Source organism: Podarcis erhardii (genome assembly GCF_964252035.2).
Source record: "Podarcis erhardii genome assembly, chromosome: Z".
Lineage (NCBI taxonomy): Eukaryota > Metazoa > Chordata > Lepidosauria > Squamata > Lacertidae > Podarcis > Podarcis erhardii.
The window spans coordinates 4,685,340-4,703,108 of NC_138504.1; the positions used below are offsets into that span (position 1 = coordinate 4,685,340).

The window sequence follows — 17,769 nt, forward strand, 5'->3', positions numbered from 1 at the left end:
GACATAAAACATGAAGGGCTGTTGGACTATAATTTACGGGATTGGTTACCAAACTAGGCTGGCTCAGGCAACTCCTTAAATGGATCTTATTTACTGTAGTTGTGGTTGTACTATGTATATTGCTGTTTTGTTGTGCTGCACACTGTCACCCCTTGCCTGAAGAGCTGGCAGCCTCTCACCCTTTACTGAACACTCTCCCTTGTGGAGCCTTGTCTCCCCTCGCCTCTCCTAGGAGTCCTCTGGGCAGCTGATGCTGCCACCCTGGTCTCTGAGCTGCCCCCCTCCCCCAAGAGAGGTGTCCCCAGCGATCTGGGACTTGTCTGTACATTCCCAACAGCAAGGGCTGGTGGACTAGCTGGCTTGGCTCCCTTGCTTGCTTACTCCAAGGCCACCTCAGCTCCTGGCAACCAGCACCCCCTGGCCAGCCCCAGAGACACCATTCACCTGCAGAGCTTGTAGCCAGGGCTGCTGCAACAAACAGCTGTGCAAGCCTTTGGGAAGCAGAGATGTGAGAGGGCATAGAGGAGGGAGCGAAGGAAAGAGGGACAAAGACTAGTGTTGCCCACAGCACCTCTGACCATCCTTCAAGGCACCCCAGGGGGCCACGGCACACTGGTTGAAAACCACTGAGTTGCACCATAGTTTTGTATGGAGGAGGAAGCTTAAACTCCTCTCCCCTAAGTAAGACGACAGGACGATGGGGGCTAGCTGAGGCCAGGCTGAAATTAATGGGGAATTGCCCCATTTTCCTTAATGGACTAGTCTTCACTGGCTGGCAGGTATATATTAGTATCATTCCCCCACCCCAGAATAGAATTGTAGAGTTAGAAGAGGCCATTTAGTTCAGGGGTCTAAATGTTTACCAGCCGTGGGCCAGATCACTCCCACGGAGATTGTCCGTGGGCCGGACTGGCGCAGTGAGACGCCGGAAATCGCGTGTGTGCAGAAGTGATTTTCAGTGCCTGGACATGCGCAGACGCGATTTCCGGTATCTGCGTGTGCACAGATGCGATTTCCTGCGCTGCTTGACGAGTCCCCGCACTGCGCTGCGCTGGTTTAGCACAGCATGCAGGGGACTCACCAAGTGGGTGGCTCGGTTCAGGGGCAGTTCGGGGGCCGGTAAAACGGTCTTTGTGGGCCACATCCAGCCCATGGGCTGCATGTTGCCGACCCCTGATCTAGTTCATCTAGTCCAACTAGATGTTTGCATATATAAGTACATGTGGCATGTAGTGAGAAACCTGCAAGCAGGATCTGAGCACAAAGTACTATCCTGTCCAGTAGTTACCAGCAACTGATATTGAGAATCACCTTCCAGACTGAAGCTGTGGTCTGATATCCATTTACTAAGGAGTAAGTCCAAACTAAATGGGATTTACTGCTAAGTAGACATGACTAGGATTGCAGTGCGTCACATTCATTTTAGCATCTTACAATTTCTACCAGCCATGAAAGCTATGCTCTGCCTCCATTGTTGGAAGCAGTATGTCTCTGAATGCCTGCTGCTGGGCATCAGTGTTAGCAGATCTTGCAGGTTGGGTGAATTGGATTGAAAAGATTGCTTACTCTGGAATTCAAAGGATTTATTCATGCAGGAACTATTTGCAGGATGAGTGGAGATGAGAGAGAGATGGCAGACATCTTGCCTCAACAAACTGGGAGAGAACAACAAACAATAAATGGGTCCACTTTTTGGGGTGGCATTCACTTAAATGAAGCAAAGACTACAAACAAATGCTGGCTAGATTGCAAGACAAACAGTGCCCTTGTGGGGCTTCAAGTAGCACATGCATAAACTAGAATGTGTTTGCTTTTCTTCAACACTCACAAGTGTGTGTGTAAGAAAATGTCCAACTAGGTGCACAGTGGCCAACTAGGTGCCCTTTATGGGAAACCAGGCAAGATGGGACCTGAGCACAAGAGCACTCTTTTGCCTTGGGGTTTTCAGCAAGATATTCAGAAGCATCACTGCCTCTGACAGCAGTGGCAGAGCATAGCCTCCATCATGACTAGTAGCTCCTTTTGGTAAGAGGACTGACTGCCCACCTAGAAATTATTTTATTAACTAAGAGTTATACAGTGGTACATCGGATTACATACGCTTCAGGTTACATACGCTTCAGGTTACAGACTCTGCTAACCCAAAAATAGTACCTCGGGTTAAGAACTTTGCTTCAGGATGAGAATAGAAATTGTGTGGCGGCAGCAGGAGGCCCCATTAGCTAAAGTGGTGCTTCAGGTTAAGAATAGTTTCAGGTTAAGAACGGACCTCCGGAACGAATTAAGTACTTAACCTGAGGTACCACTGTATCCTGCTTTATCAATGAAGCCCTCAAAGTGGTCTGGAGTATTTATAAAAGGCAGCAGGTGCATTATAAACCATACACACAAATCAGTCAGGAGCAGATGCTGGATGCTGTCTTCACATGCCTTCTCTTCCTCTCACTTATGGGACAGCCGATGTTAAATGGGCCATAGATACATATATGCACATACACATCTATGTAAATAAATACGTACAATTTAAATGTGCCTATTTCTATATATCTATCACATTTATTTATACTTGCTCCAATAAATTCAGGAAAGAATGCATGGTTCCCCTACATGTATTATTATATATTATATACTGTATTTTGACACATAAGTATTAGCATGTTAATATTTATGTAAATAATTATACGCAATTTTAAATAATTATGCAATACACAGACACACAGACACACACACACACACATCTCCATATCTATATTTATATCTTGTATAAAATTATACCAGTCTGTGCAAAAAAAGAAAGCAAACGTAAGCGGTGTGGGGGTGGGAGGAAGAAAGCCCCCCCCTCTCGTTGCAAAGGTTTTGGACAAGGCAAGGGGGCGGGGCAAGATGCCCTCACCCAAGATGGCGTCGGCGGCGTTGTGTTCTGATCACGTGGTCAGACAGCCCCCCCCCCCTCCCGCTCCTCCTCCTTCTCCTCCTCCTCGAGCGCAAGGCGATTGTGACGAGGCCGCCGAGGAAGGCCCGCCCCCTCCAGCGCTTACTCCCTCCTCCTCCTGCGCGTGCGCTCTTTCCGCCCCGGCTGGGCTTCCTTTTCCCCTCAGTGCCTAGCAAAAGGTCCCGGTCGCCGGCCGGGCCGCGGGAAACAGCCGGAGCCGCCACGATGAGGAGCAGAGCGCCGCCGCTGCCGCCGCTGCCTCTGGTTGTTCTGCTGCTGGGGGGCTGGGCGTCCCTGTGCGGCGCCTTCTACCTGCCGGGCTTGGCTCCTGTCAGCTTCTGCGACGAGGGAGGCGAGAAAGCCGGATGCAAGGTGTGTAGGAGAGGGAGGGGGGTCGGGAGGAGGAGCCCCTTCCTCGGGGTGGGGGAGGGGGGCACACACCGAGCCCCTCCCCTTCCCCCAGGTGTACCCCCCTTGTTCTAAACACCCCCCTCTTAAGCTTTTCTCCTGGGTGGGAAGAAAACCCTCCCCCCACTGCCAAGCTTATCATTCCCTTTAAATAATTCATACGTAGTAGTAGTAGTTAATTCATGTGTATATATGTTCCTCTATAATATATTCATTTTCCCTGACAAGGGGCTCAAGGCATCTTACCAATAAAAGCAGAAACAGATGAGAACCTAGGAAGAAACGATGGTGGTTGTTTTTTTTAATCATTAAATACCGATAGAATGAGCATTTAAATACACACATACACACGCACACACTGGGAACTTGACTGGCAGAGCTTTTCCGGGTAGTGCAGGACCACTTTTTTATCCAGTCTGGTCTGAAGGAGTGGCAGGAAGGATTAGAGCAGATGAATCTCAAGGGGTGTCCGGAGCACCATCCAGTCCTGCTGTGTTGGATGAGTTTCAGTTGGTCAGCCATGGGCAAGGTGCTTGGGTCAGCCAAGGCGACCGCTTGTGCTCTGGGCACTTGCCCCGCTTGTCCAGTTAAAAACCATCAGCTGTGCCCCTGTCTGTACAAGGACAGCTTAACTTCCGTTGTATATCCTCTGCAAACCTCTAGGCTGGATTACTGCAATGCATTATTATTATTATTATTATTGCTGCCCCTGAAGACTGTTCAGAAACTTCAGCTGGTGCAGAATTCATTAGCCAGGTTACTCACTGGGGCAAAACACCTTGAGCATATTACATGAATCCTGGTCCAACTGCACCGGCTGCCAATTAGTTTCTGGGCCCAATTTACCTCTTCCCATGGCATATTAACCGACTGGGACGCTTTGATCATTCTGAGGCCCTTCTCATGTGCATCCTCCATGAGAGGTCAGTAATGGGCCTTTTCTGCAGTGGCTCCCTGTTTAAGGAATGCTCTCCTCAGGGAGGCTCACCTGGTGCCTTAATTACGTATTTTTAGGCACCTGGTGAAAACACTTCTTTATAACCAGTCCTTTGGCTGATTAACATTCTATGGACTATTAAATGTGCTTGTGGGAGGGGGGTTATTGGTTTGTTGTGCTTGTTTTCTTATGTATTTTGTATATTTGTGTTGTGAGCCAGGCTGTGATCTTTGGATGAAGGGCAGTATACAAATTTAATAAATAAAAATGTATTCAGCGTACATAGGTGTGCACAATGCTTTACAGGGTGAATAAAAATCAATGATTTTTTTTTAAATCAGATTTTTAAATTTTAAATTGGATTTTTTTGATTTAAATAGTTTTTTTTAATTTAAATTGGATTTTTAAAAATTTAAATCGGATTTTTTTTTATATAAATTTTTATTAGGTTTTCACATTTTATAAAGACATACATACACAAAAAGACACAGACAAACACGTATGTAATTTCATACCCTTACTTTCATTACCCTCTTTCTCTGACTTCCCCCACCCCCTCTTCCTACATCCCAATTTCAATAATTATTTCAGCAAGTTCCTATCCATTATCTTACACATATTATTATTATTATTATTGTTGTTTTAAAAAAGAAGAAACATTTTACTTAAAAACATTTAACTTTTCACTTTCCAATTCTCTTTTTCCTAAGGTCGACCCCATTTCCCTTCCATGAATTTCTCCCTTTAGTATTACTTATAAATCCAATTGGCCTGATAAAAGATTATAAAGTTTTAAAAGTTTTTGTTCTCCCCTCCCTCCCTACCCCGGCTTCCGTCCCCAGAGAAGCATCCCCAAAAAGAGTTCCTAGCCCGGATTCCTCACATCCGAGGCCCTTAATTCTCTGTTAGTCTCTCTCTGCCAGTTTTGTTGGTAGTCTTTTTTGTTGGTCTTCGGTTCTCGAAACAGTTCTGTCACAGTCACATCAAGTTTTCTTCCATCCAAAAAGTTTAAAAGCTGTTGTTTCTGAAGATCAGGCCCATGCTTAAGAAGAAAGTCTCGGTCATATTTCTTTATTCTTTTAAATTCCAGTGTTCCAAGTAATCCAGGGGCTTCCTTCTTCATCTTTCTCATCTTTTGCAGAGTTGTAATCCAAAGGTCTTCTTCTTTACTTTCTGTCAGTATAGGCTTTTGGTTAATATTTAGTTGGTTGATATTTTCCATTTGAACTGTCTCCCTTCCTCCTTTCCTTTCCATCCCTCCTTGTGGCTCGGCTGCAGATTCTTTTTCAGGCGTGTCGTTTGTACATTCGGCAGAATTGTTTGTTTTGGAGTTCAAGGTCATGAGTACTTTGCTCATAGCCGTAGTCTGCTCTTGTAAAATTCCCACGAGAAAATCGGATTTTTAAAATAAAATGCTTTTGGAGGAAAAATCTTTCTAAAGATAGTTTTCTGTTTAAGTTACATCATAGTCCAAAGGCTATTCAACAGGAAAGAAGAATTTGTTTTAAGTTTTTCATGTGTGCTAAAACTCAATCTGAGGTTTTTTTAAAATAAAAAAATTGTTTAACCACATCAGTTAACAAACATGGATACATATGCTGTAATGTTATTGCTTTAGTTAAATAAATTGTTTAAATTATTACTAAGAAAAATATTATTTTTCTCTTTCCAATAAAGTACGGCAGAAAAGTTGTCCAAATATAAACAGTTAACATTTTAAGCCTCACAATAATTTCATAACTATCTGTCTATGTATTTCTAATAGTATAACCAAATCAATTTTTTTATATAACTGTAAAAACTACTCTGAAAATTTATTATTTCAAAAATGAAACCTTCATCTGGTTGTAAATATTAAGATTATACCAGCAAGAATGAGTCTTTCTGTAAAAAAAAATATTTAAACCAAGTCTTACTGACTAGTGATTTACATTGTGATTTAAATCGATTTGATTTAAATCAAATCCACCCAGATGCTTTATTTAACCATTTCCCCCCAAAGTAAAATTGTTTGAAACCAGATATGTATGTATGTATGTACCAGTACGTAGAGAGCCAGCAGGCCTTTGCAGCTCCTAGGTTTTTATTTTTTGATTAGCCAGTTTCCTCAAATGGTTATCTGCTTTTTTAAAAAAAGATTGTGTTCTATGTTTTAATGTTGTACACTGTCCCAATATTTTTTGTACAGTGTAGTGGCAGAACGGACATAGTTTTGTGTTCCAAAATATTCTTCAGAATATGGAATTTACTGTAGATTCCGACGTATAAGACGACCTTTTAACCCCGGAAAAGAGGTTTAAAAGTCGGGGGTCGTCTTATACGCTGGGTATGGCTGCAGTGGGTGGTGGGTTCCGCGCCGGGATGAAGCTGCCCGGCAAAGCTGCCCAGCGATGCTAAGCCGGCTTTGCTGGGTGGCTTCCTCCCGGCGCGGAGCCCGCCGGCCACTGCTGCTGCGGCGGCAGCTTCGCTGGGCAGCAGCAGTGGGCGGCGGGCTCTGCTCCGCGCCAGGAGAGCCCGCCGCCCACTGTTGCTGCCCAGTGAAGCTACCGAAGCATATAAGACAGCCCCCCAAATCAGCAGCTGCCAGTTTGGGCGGTCGTCTTATACGCCCAGTCGCCTAATACGCCGGAATCTACGGTAAATGAAATCATTAGCTGCCAATTGTATGTGGTCTTTCCTTTATACTCTGAGAAGAAGTTTGACATGATTTTTTCTAAGTATATAAATATAAATATAAGATATATGCATATAATGTGTCCATGAAACAACTCCAAAAAATGGGTCAGGCTAAATGATTTAGACTGTCCTAAGGCCCTTAGAGCTACCACTTGCTTCTGTGACTCCTTTTGCACCTTCAGTGGCCTAGCATGGAGTTAGTGGGAACATCAGACCTAGATACCAAATGTGGCCCTCCAGGCCTGTGCACCTGGCCATTGAGACCCTCCAGGCCACACTCCCCAGTAGCCGTGCTTGCTTGCCTGGATGGAAGGTAAAATTTGCATGCATTATTCTGCCCCCTCTTAGTTCTGTTTCCACTTGTCTTTGACTCCTGGGAGGCTCTTTGGTTGAAAAGGTTCGTCGTCTCTGGCCTAGCAATTAGTAATAGAGCAAGGGAAATTCCCTCATTTCCTTTATCTCCACAACAGGGAATTTGTTTTCCTGCTAACGTTCACCTGTGTTGGTTGTGTGTCAGGTTGCTGTTGCAACCTTCAGATCTATAAGTGAGAGATACAAGGTGGAATAGTGCTGAGGCAAATAATTAAGACGGTGGTATCTGCTTAAGGCTTTACCCCTGTGTAAACCCTCTTTTCCTACTTCAATGTTCAAATTTATTGCGCCTCAATGACTCATTTCCTGTCTTCCCCTCATCCACCCACTGACCTTGAATAGATCTATTTTATGTCACACCCACAGTAGTTCAGGCTTAGGGAAGCCCTATTCCAACCAAACAGGGCATTTCCCCTCCCCTCTGTACAGCCCTATTCCTCTGTCTTGCTCTGAGAAAAAAAGTATGTATTCAAATTTAATTGCCACTCCACCTAGATATACTGCCCTACCCGCTTTTGACATTCAGTTGGCTATACAGTGGTACCGCGGATTACATACGCTTCAGGTTACATATGCTTCAGGTTTCAGACTCCGCTAACCCAATAATTTTACCTTGGGTTAAGAAGAACTTTGCTTCAGGATGAGAACAGAAATCACGTGGCAGCGGCGGGAGGCCCCATTAGCTAAAGTGGTCCTTCAGGTTAAGAACAGTTTCAGGTTAAGAACGGACCTCCGGAACGAATTAAGTTCTTAACCCGAGGTACCACTGTATATCTCATCCAGGCTTTTCTCTTTTTTTTGCAGTTTTTGCAAACTATTTTAATTAAAATATTAATTCCTTGAATAAGTCCAGGGTCTGGCACGTGATGAGATATACATTGGGGGGTGGGGAGGGGCAGGAAAAGAAAAACGACCTGGTTACAAGACCACAATTCTCTCTCTCTTTTTTAAGTGCTAATATTGAAATGGGGCAGCGTGGAAGGGGAGGGGGTGAAGGAGGCAGCAGTCAGGCCTTGTTTTGCATCACACAAACAAGATTGTTTTAGGAAAGAACATTCCCACCCCCTCCCAATGTTGAGCCTGCCCAAAATTTCACCATCGATGCAAGCAAAAAATGCATGAATGAAGCGACAGGGAGGGGTTCTCAAGTACCGCTCATAATTCAGCCCCAACCAAATTGGGGCTCTACAGCGGCTTCGGACTACAACTCTCATCTCATCCAGGCTTTTCTAACGTGGGAAGCAGGTAGGACTTAACCTCTCCCAGTCGGTGCACCTAATGGTTGGGATTGCATAAGATAAAGAAACCAGAGGCCTTTCTCCTGGGCATGGTTGGCCAATTGGTGCCAAAGAAGAATAGAACTTTCTTTTTGTATGCCACAGCAGCAGCAAGAATTCTGGTTGCAAAGCATTGGAAGACACAAGATCTACCCACCTTGGAAGAATGGCAGATGCAAGTAATGGACTACATGGAAATGGCAGAAATGACTAGCAGAATACGAGATCAAGGAGAAGAGCAGGTGGAAGAAGATTGGAAGAAGTTTAAAAACTATCTGCAAAAACATTGCAAAATCTTTGAATGTTGAAGACACTGAAATGAGAAGAAGAGGTTCAAGTGATTAAGATAAATAAAAATATGAAAGAAGGGATAGATATTGGATGAAAATTTGAATAATATAATATTTGAAGGAACTTTCAAAGGATAAACTAATATAAATGAATTTGCTAAATTAAATTTGAAGTGGAATACAAGAAAGGAGGGTGGGTGGAAGTCATGAAAATAAGGTTATGAAGGATATGAATCTGAAAAGAGTTTTTTCTTATTTTCTTTCTTTTCTTCTTTTTTGTCTTAAGTGTTTGTATTTTTGTATCTTTGTGGTTTTTTTATTTTTCCTGTGTTTTTTTCCTTTTTATTGTTTATAAGTTTTTATTGTGAAAATTTAATAAAATATCATTAATAAAAAAAAGGGGGATTGCATAAGATAAGAACAGCCTGCTAATGTCCTATCTAGTCCTGTAGGACCCGAGCACAAAAGCAGTCTCCCCCCTTGTGGTTTCTAGCAACTGGTATCTGGAATAATTAATTATTACCTCCAACTGTGGGGGTGGAGCAACTGATAGACTTATCCTGAATTTGTCCAATCCTCTTTTATTGCCTTCTAAGTTGGTGGCCATCGCTGCCTCCTGTGGGAACTAGTTCCATAGTTTAACTGTGCTGCGTGAAGAAGCATTTTATCTATCCTGAATCTTCCGACTTTTAGTGTTATGAGAGAGGAAGAAAGTGTCAGGGAAGAGTTAGAAGTTTCCAGTTTCTCAGAGGGAGAAAGCATTCCCCCAGGGGGGAAGGAGAGCAGTGAATCTAATAGAAGAGAGCAAGAGGAACAACAGGGAGGGACCGGCTGTTCCCAGGAAAGGCAAGGGTTGAGTTCTAGCTCAGATTGGGAGGAGGGGAGATACAGGCCAGCTCTAGCCAGGAGGGTAGGAAAAAGAGGGGGGAAAGCGAAGGGAAAGGCGCCTCCGCCATTTTGAGGGTGGCTGGTTACGGAGAAGCAGAGCTCAGAAGGGATCTGAAAGAAGTGACTCTGAGGAAGAATAGTTAAGGACTGTTTATAAGATTATTTTGTTAATATACAATAAAAAGTTATATAAGAACAAGAAGCGTTTGTGTGGTGATCTGAAGAGGACAACAACCAGGCCTGACAGAAAGTCTAGCTACTTCTTCTATGACAGGCACATCCAGCTCCCGAGAGACTTTATACTCCCAGTATAAAAAAAACTGAGAGAGGCAAAAGTTGTTGAGCTTTTTTAAAGGGGGGAAGGCTAACCATTAACTACGAAGCTAGCAACTGCCCAAAACAATGAAGCCGACTAACGTTGGAAGAAGACTAAAAAGGATCGCACTTATGACACGACGTAGGGACAGAGTGAAGGGGGCGGAAACATTCATTATACATTGCTTTTAATCCCACAATCAATAAGGATCCTGCGATCGACCGCTATCACCCGGGGATCTACCTGTCGATTGCGGCTGACAAGTTGGACATCACTGCTCTATGCCATTCATAATTTTATACACTTCGATCATGTCAGCTCTTGCCTTTTCTCTAAACTAAAAAGTTGCAAAAGTCACCTTCTCTTCATAGGGGAATTGCTCTTGGTTGCCCTTTTCTGAACCTAATTTACCTCACACAGCTCTGTTGTTATTATTGCTATTGTTATTTTATTTATCAGTTGCTTCCTGTGAAACATCTCAAAGTGGTTTCACAATTTGGTAAGAACATGTTGCTATGAGTTTGGTTGAGGGGGAGACTTGCCATAACCTCTAGAATAGATCATGGGTAGGCAAACTAAGGCCCGGGGGCCGGATCCGGCCCATGGGTGGTCTGGGAATCAGCGTGTTTTACATGAGTAGAATGTGTCCATTTATTTAAAATGCGTCTCTGGGTTATTTGTGGGGCTGCCTGGTGTTTTTACACAAGTAGAATGTGTGCTTTTATTTAAAATGCATCTCTGGGTTGTTTGTGGGGCATAGGAATTTGTTCATTCCGCCCCCCCCCCAAATATAGTGTTGCCCCCCACAAGGTCAGTGGACCGGCCCCCTGCTGAAAAAGTTTGCTGACCCCTGCTCTAGATGTAGTAAAGAGCTAGAATTTGAGCAAACTCATAAGTTCATAAAGGAAGCAAGGTTTGGTTAATTAAAAAGTCAAGCATTTTAGGATCACAAGCCCAGGCAGCTTTACACAGCTAGCTGGGGATAAGCCAAGCACAGCTTTCTCCTGATTGAAGTGCAGAGTGTTTGATGATCGGGACATTTGCAGGGAAACCAAAATGCTTGTTTACAAAGCTATTGTACTACTGTATGCTTGTGAAAAATGGACCACTTATAAATGCCATCTCCAACTCCTCAAAAAGATTCCATCAATGGTGTCCCTGAAAATTTTTATACATCACTTGGGAAGACAGGCGAACTAATATCAGTGTACTGGAAGAAGCAAAGATCACCACTGTTGAAGCAATGATTTTTCAACATTGCTTTTTTGTTGGATTGGTCATGTTGTTTGGATGTCTGATTATCATCTTCCAAAGCAACTACAGTACTTTATTCCAAACTTAAAAATGGAAAGCACAGTGCTGGTGGTCAACAAAAGAGGTATAAAGTCTCTCTGAAGGTAAATCTAAAGAAATGTAGTATAAATAGCGAAAATTGGGAAACACTGGCCTACAAGTGCTCCAGCTGGAGAACAGACTTTACCAAAGATGTCATGGACTTTGAAGACGCTTGAACTCAGAAACCTATATCACCACTGTGGAAGGACGTGTGCATCCAGAATTGGCCTCCACGGTCAGTTATGGGCTCACTGTTAAGATTGTGTTCATGGAAGACAATCTTACTTGGCTAAGGAGTGATTGCCAAAGAAGTAAAAGAAGAAACTGTAAGGTCTGGACTCCCTCCAACCAAAGTTGGGTGTAAATATGTGAATGTCATATTTCTTAAAGCCAAGACAGCTTGTGCTGTGTCTTGATTCTCAAAGAAACACAGATCCTGTTTGAGTTCTTGGAACCTCCTGGAATCTTGCTACCACTCAGCTGAGAGTGAGGGGTGGTGGCATCCAACTTTTGCAGCAATATATAAAGCAGTTGCATTATATAAAAACTATTTCAGATTCAGTATAGGCACTGACTGGGATAACAGCCTCCACTTGGAAGGCTTGTTTGAAGAAGCAAGTAGGTGCCAAAAAAGCAATAGAGAAAGTGCCTGTCTGAGATGTAATGGGAGTGAGTTCCAAAAGGGGAGGTGCCACCACACTAAAGGCCTGACTGACATTGCACAAAATAGCCCTCCTGAAAGGATGCTATCTGCAGGATGCCCTCTTTTGCAGAATGCAGTGATGGCTTGGGCATGTAAGGGATGAGATGGTCTTTTAGGTATCCTTGTCCCAAGCTGTATGAGACTGTGTACTTCAAAGCCAGCACTTTGAGCTTTCCTGTGGAGTTGATTATCTGCCAGTGCAACTTTTTCAGCAGCAGCATAACGTGATGGGGATACTCTGCTGCAGAGAGTGAAGGAGCTGCTGCATTTTGCACTGGCTGCAGTTTCCAGATTGACCTCAAGGGCAGCTCCACATAGAGCACATTGCAGTAATCCAATCTGGAGGTTACCTGGACATGGATGGCAGTGGCCAGGCTGTTAAGTGAGAGAGGTAGTGTAGTTGCTGAGAGACTGAATCTGGTACTCCTTGGTTTGCATCTTGTCTCTGTCGTGAAGCCTTGTGGCGTTCCTTAATCATTGCTATATTTATTTATTTGAAGTGTTTCCCCTTGCTCTTCAGCTGGAGAAGTCTTCCAAAGCAGCTTACAAAGATTGATAACAAGGCCAGCATTCAGGCATTCATTGTAAAGGACGCAGTTCAGTAAGAAAAGGGATGGGGGGGAGCACACTCAGGTGCTAGTTTTTAGTTACAGAGCTTTTGTAAGGATCAGGTGAAAAGGAGAAACTGTTTAGGGAGAGGAGGAACCAAAAGTTTCAGGTGTCTCAGCAGAGTTGGTGGAATGGGCTTCTTTACCTTCTCTCTCCCCCTTACATAGACTAATTTAAGAATTTAAATAATTATTTGTAGCAATCGGTTCTTTAAGAAACTGAATATTTTAATACATGTTTTTAAAGCATTGTCACCTACTATCTTTATGTGTTTTATCTTGTTTTTTGTTACCCACCTCAGAAACTTGGCTGAAGGGCAGCTTATGAATATATGAATAAAAATCCTGGTTCCTCCTTTGATTACTTTCTTTTAATAAGCTACCTGAATTTCCTCTGTATGCTACTGATACAGGAAGCAAGGCTGTATTTGTTTTACTACAGCAATTCAGCGAGAGTAACTGGTTGTGCTGGTACCAGGGGAAAAGGAGCCACACGACACCCCCCCCAAAACCCCCCCCCACCTATTTGAGGTTTCCCCCTCTTTTATTCCAAGGCTACTTCTGGCTTCAGATTTATGGCAATGTAAATTCTGTGCATCATGGTTTCACGAGAGGCATTATATGATCAGGTGGATTGGAAGACTTAGTTTCAAATTATGTCTCTGCTTTGGGCCCACAAGGAAGATTCTGCTTATAAGAACATCGGAGCACAGCTGGATGGATCAGGCCAATGGCTCATCTAGTCCAGCATTCTGTTCTCATGGTGGCAGATCGGGTGCTGTAGGAAACCCGCAAGTGGGACCCAAGCACAAGAGCACTCTGCTCCCCTGAGATTCCCAGCGGCTGGTATTCAGAGGCGTAGTCCCTCTGACATGATCGCTCAAGCTCATTAGTCTGTCTGAAATGGGAATGCTAACGAATGACCTGCTAGAGTTAACTGTGGGAGCACACAAATAAATACAGCAAGATGCTGCTTGTGTAGAAGAACAGGGATGGGGAACCTATGGCTCTCCACATGCTTTTTTGGGCTCCCAGCTCCCATCTGACCCAGCCAGCATGGCCGGTAGTGGGAGACATAGTCTGACAGCATCTGGAAGGTCAGAGATTGTCCACCCCTAGCCTAGAATTGTCCATCCTTAGATTGTCCATCCCGAGCCTGGGGTTGTGGTGTGGCTCGGTTGGCTGGTAAAGTATGCACATAGGATAGCATTTCCAACAGTGAGCCTGCCTGGTGCCTCCTCATTTGCTTGCACTGCCTCTCTTTTGTCCATCCATGGAAATAAAGGCACATATTCCAGCCAGGCATGAGCACTTAAGGAGTGCATAGCATGGCTTGGGGAGAGTCCCAAGGGCCTGATTGGCTTGGCAGTTTCCTAAGCACTCAGGTATTGGACTTGACTCATTGTGATTGCACATAGAAATAATTAAATTTACTGTCTGATCTTACTGTATTTATTGGGCACAAGATCCACTGATTTCAATAGGATTTGCTTCCTGTTAAACCTGCTTAGAATAACAGCATTGTGCAGAAATCCTGAGTACACTTATTAGTGAGTAGGAGTCATTGAACTCAGTGGGATTTCCTTCTGAGTAAACATGCTTAGGATTACAGTGTTGGGATAACTTCTTTAGAACTGTTAAGTGTGGACAATGCTTTAATGTTCTTTAATAACTTTTTAAAAATTCAGTCTTGGATTATTACATTCAACTCAAAGTGTCTAAATCAGCTTTTCTGTTCTAGTCAAAAATAGAGCTTTTTGTGAACAGACTGGACTCGGTTGAATCAGTTCTACCATATGAATATGATGCGTAAGTATACCCAGATACCATTAAGCCAGTGTTTGCATTTCCCCATTAAAATGTTTGTTTAAGCAAAGTGTCATCTAATTTCCAGAGTGTTCAGATGATTGCCAACTGAATGGTAAAACTTCTTTGGAATAGTTTGCACTGGTAAATGATAGAGGCAGAATTGGCTTTGAGATGATTTAGGGGTCTAGCCAACACCATCTGACAAATGGTGGTTTATGAGTGACCTGAAACCGTGATTTGAAACTATGGTTTTGGCAAACTGTGGTTTAACTTTGCATCCAAACCAACCAACTGTGGTTTGGGATGTTACTCCCTGTCAGAGCCTACTGCTTGGGAAGGGGTTCTCAGTGAATGCTGGTGGAGAGAGTTAGTACAGAAATCATGATGTGCCTGTACATTAAGAATATACATCATGGTTTGGCATTAGAACTATAATGAATGAAAACCATGTTTTGTGTTGTATCTACAACATAATCCATCAATTAAAAAAAGCTTAGAGCAAGGACGTGGAACGTGCAGCCTCCAATTTCCATCTTTCCCAGCCAGCATAGCTAGTGGTCTGGGATGATGAGAGGTGTAGTCAAAGAACAGAACACCACATGCTTGATTTAGATTAGAACCTAGTTATAAGTGCAACTCTTGCAATGCAAAGCGGAAACAACCTTCTTCTTCTTTGTTCATAGTTTTGACTTTTGTCAAGATGCAGAAGAAAAAAGGCCTTCAGAAAATCTTGGACAAGTCTTGTTTGGAGAGCGGATAGCATCATCACCCTACAAGGTTCATGCAACCTTTCAGTATGATTTGGATGACTCTGTGTGTGTGGTGTGTGTGTGTGTGGCTAAATGCTGAAGGTTTGTTTATTTTGGTCTGTAGTAGAGATGGGAAGGCCTGAAAAAAACCTGGAAAAATGGTTCCCCACCCCCTGTTTTTTCTGAAGCCGTTTTCTTGAGGCCGAGGGCCTTCTGGCAATTCCCTCATTGCGAGGTTACAGGGAACCAGGCAGAGGGCCTTCTCGGTAGTGGCGCCCGCCTTGTGGAACGCCCTCCCATCAGATGTCAAAGAGATAAACAACTACCTGACATTCAGAAGACATCTGAAGGCAGCCCTGTTCAGGGAAGGTTTTAATGTGTGACATTTTAGTGTATTTTTGGTCTTTGTTGGAAGCCGCCCAGAGTGGGTGGGGAAACCCAGCAAGATGGGCGGGGTACAAATAATAAATTATTATTATTATTATTATTATTATTATTATTATTATTATTATTATTACTTGTTGTACTTTGAGTAGCTTTAGATGTGGCTTTATGTCCCTCATTTTGTGTTTAAAACTTTATTTATTTATTTGTTTGTATCCTGCCCAGAGAATTTTTTGTTATGGGGTAACTTCAATGGCCTTCAAATTGTATTTAAAAAAAATCAGTTAATTAATTTTCCTTTTTTAGCTTAGGGATTAAAAACTTGATTTTGAAAGGGAAAGCAAGGATTCTCTGAAAATACCTATATGGTTGCATGCATTGCACCTGGAATTTGCACAGGGGTGTGTTTGTGTGTTTGGGGGAGCAGGAGGAGGGAAAAGATTTGGGAGCACTGAAGATAAAATAAAACTGCACAGAATTCATAAAGGTGTTTAAGTTAAGGGTTGGTCTAATGATGATTACAAAAGTGTAATTTTGAATGAAAGAAAATGTGTCATTTCCATCTGCATGGAGTAAAAATGTTAAAACACTTCTTTGCTTATATCAGTTTACATTTAAGAAAAACCAACAATGTCAGGTGGCCTGTATGAAGTCTTATGACCCGGAGAATACAAATGACAAAAACAAGCTGGAATTCTTGAAGAAAGGAATGCGGTTGAATTACCAGCATCACTGGTGAGTCTATACATTCTGCAAAATCAACAGTCTGTGGAAGGAAGGAATGGAAATTGTCTATTGAGATTTGAAAGATACCCCAAATTTTATCCAATACTGATTTCATAAAAGAGAGCGAAGTAATTCACATACAATTCTAAAATGCATTTTAAAAGCAAATGTGCCAATAAACTCGAGGGCGTTTCTGACTCTTAACAGAATTATCTGCTTGCAATTTTTCTTGTGTAGGATTATCGATAACATGCCAGTGACTTGGTGTTACGATTTTGGAGAATTACATAAATTCTGTAATCCAGGATTTCCAGTTGGGTGCTTCGTGGCTTCAGATGGCAGAGCTAAAGATTCCTGCACTATAAATGTAAGTGGTCAGGGTGCATTTCCTTAATGTTTTCTGATAAGGTATTAGATATAGACCTCTGGCATTTTTTAGAATCCCGTGAAGGTTCAGATGCAGACCAAACCTTGGAGCAGTGTCTGAACTCACAGTGTCCTTCAAACCATGGTCTAGAAGTGGCCACCAAATAACCACTTGAAACCATTGGATGAAGCTCGCTTGCAGAGCAGAGCTTGAACAAAGTGGCTTGGCATTAAAACTGAACAGGAAAACAGTGATTGGGATGTTGCTCTGCCCTCAGTGGCTATTGTGTGGGATAGCATCTGGGAATTCTCGGGGGAAAGCGAAACAGTATGACCCTTTAGCATGCTTGCACTTTTTGAGCACAAACCATGGCATGAAGTCTAAACCATGCTTAGCAAAACGCAGTCTCTGCCACGAAATGTAATAATGGTCACCAATTTGGATAGCTCTTAAAAGGGATTAGCTAAATTAATAGATTATAAGACTGTCAGTGGCTTCTACTCACAATGACTGCATAGCACCTCCAGAGTATGCTCAGAATGCCAGCTGCTGGGGAGCACACATGGAGAGGATGCTGTTGTGCTCACGTCCTGCTTGCAAATTTCCCATAGACATCTGGTGAGAACAGGATGTTGGACCAGATGGGCCTTTCGTCTTATCTAGCAGAGCTGCTCTTGAATTCTTGTGGCTTGGCATTGGCTGTGTTTTTGTGTCACACTAAATCATGGTTTAGCAAGATGGGTGGCTTGTCTTTGACATTGACCATAGTTGGGAATAAACTGCAGTTACTTGGTTACATTACATGATAAGCCAAGATTTAGGAAACCGAAACTACACACTGCAAAAATCACCTTCCTTGTCATGGGTGGAGTAGGAGGGGGAGTGTATGCGCCCAAGCTTCACAGCGGCTCTTTCCTCCTCGTGCATGCCACACGAATCCGGTTTGCCTCCCCACCACTGGCATGTGGCCCTTGGAATATTGCCCATGATAG

General features: G+C 43.2%; 1 protein-coding gene across 1 annotated transcript in view; it reads left to right on the plus strand.

The window, feature by feature from the left end:
* Positions 1 to 3,099: 3,099 nt before the first annotated feature.
* Positions 3,100 to 17,769, plus strand: part of LOC309334146 (transmembrane 9 superfamily member 2-like) — a 60,310-nt gene continuing 45,640 nt past the window's right edge. Inside the window, exons 1-5 of the mRNA XM_081848293.1 lie at positions 3,100 to 3,304; positions 14,484 to 14,551; positions 15,235 to 15,328; positions 16,292 to 16,419; positions 16,648 to 16,777. Of these exons, the coding sequence (XP_081704419.1) occupies positions 3,158 to 3,304; positions 14,484 to 14,551; positions 15,235 to 15,328; positions 16,292 to 16,419; positions 16,648 to 16,777 (567 nt within the window). The 5' untranslated portion in view covers positions 3,100 to 3,157. The remainder of the gene's footprint in view (positions 3,305 to 14,483; positions 14,552 to 15,234; positions 15,329 to 16,291; positions 16,420 to 16,647; positions 16,778 to 17,769) is intronic.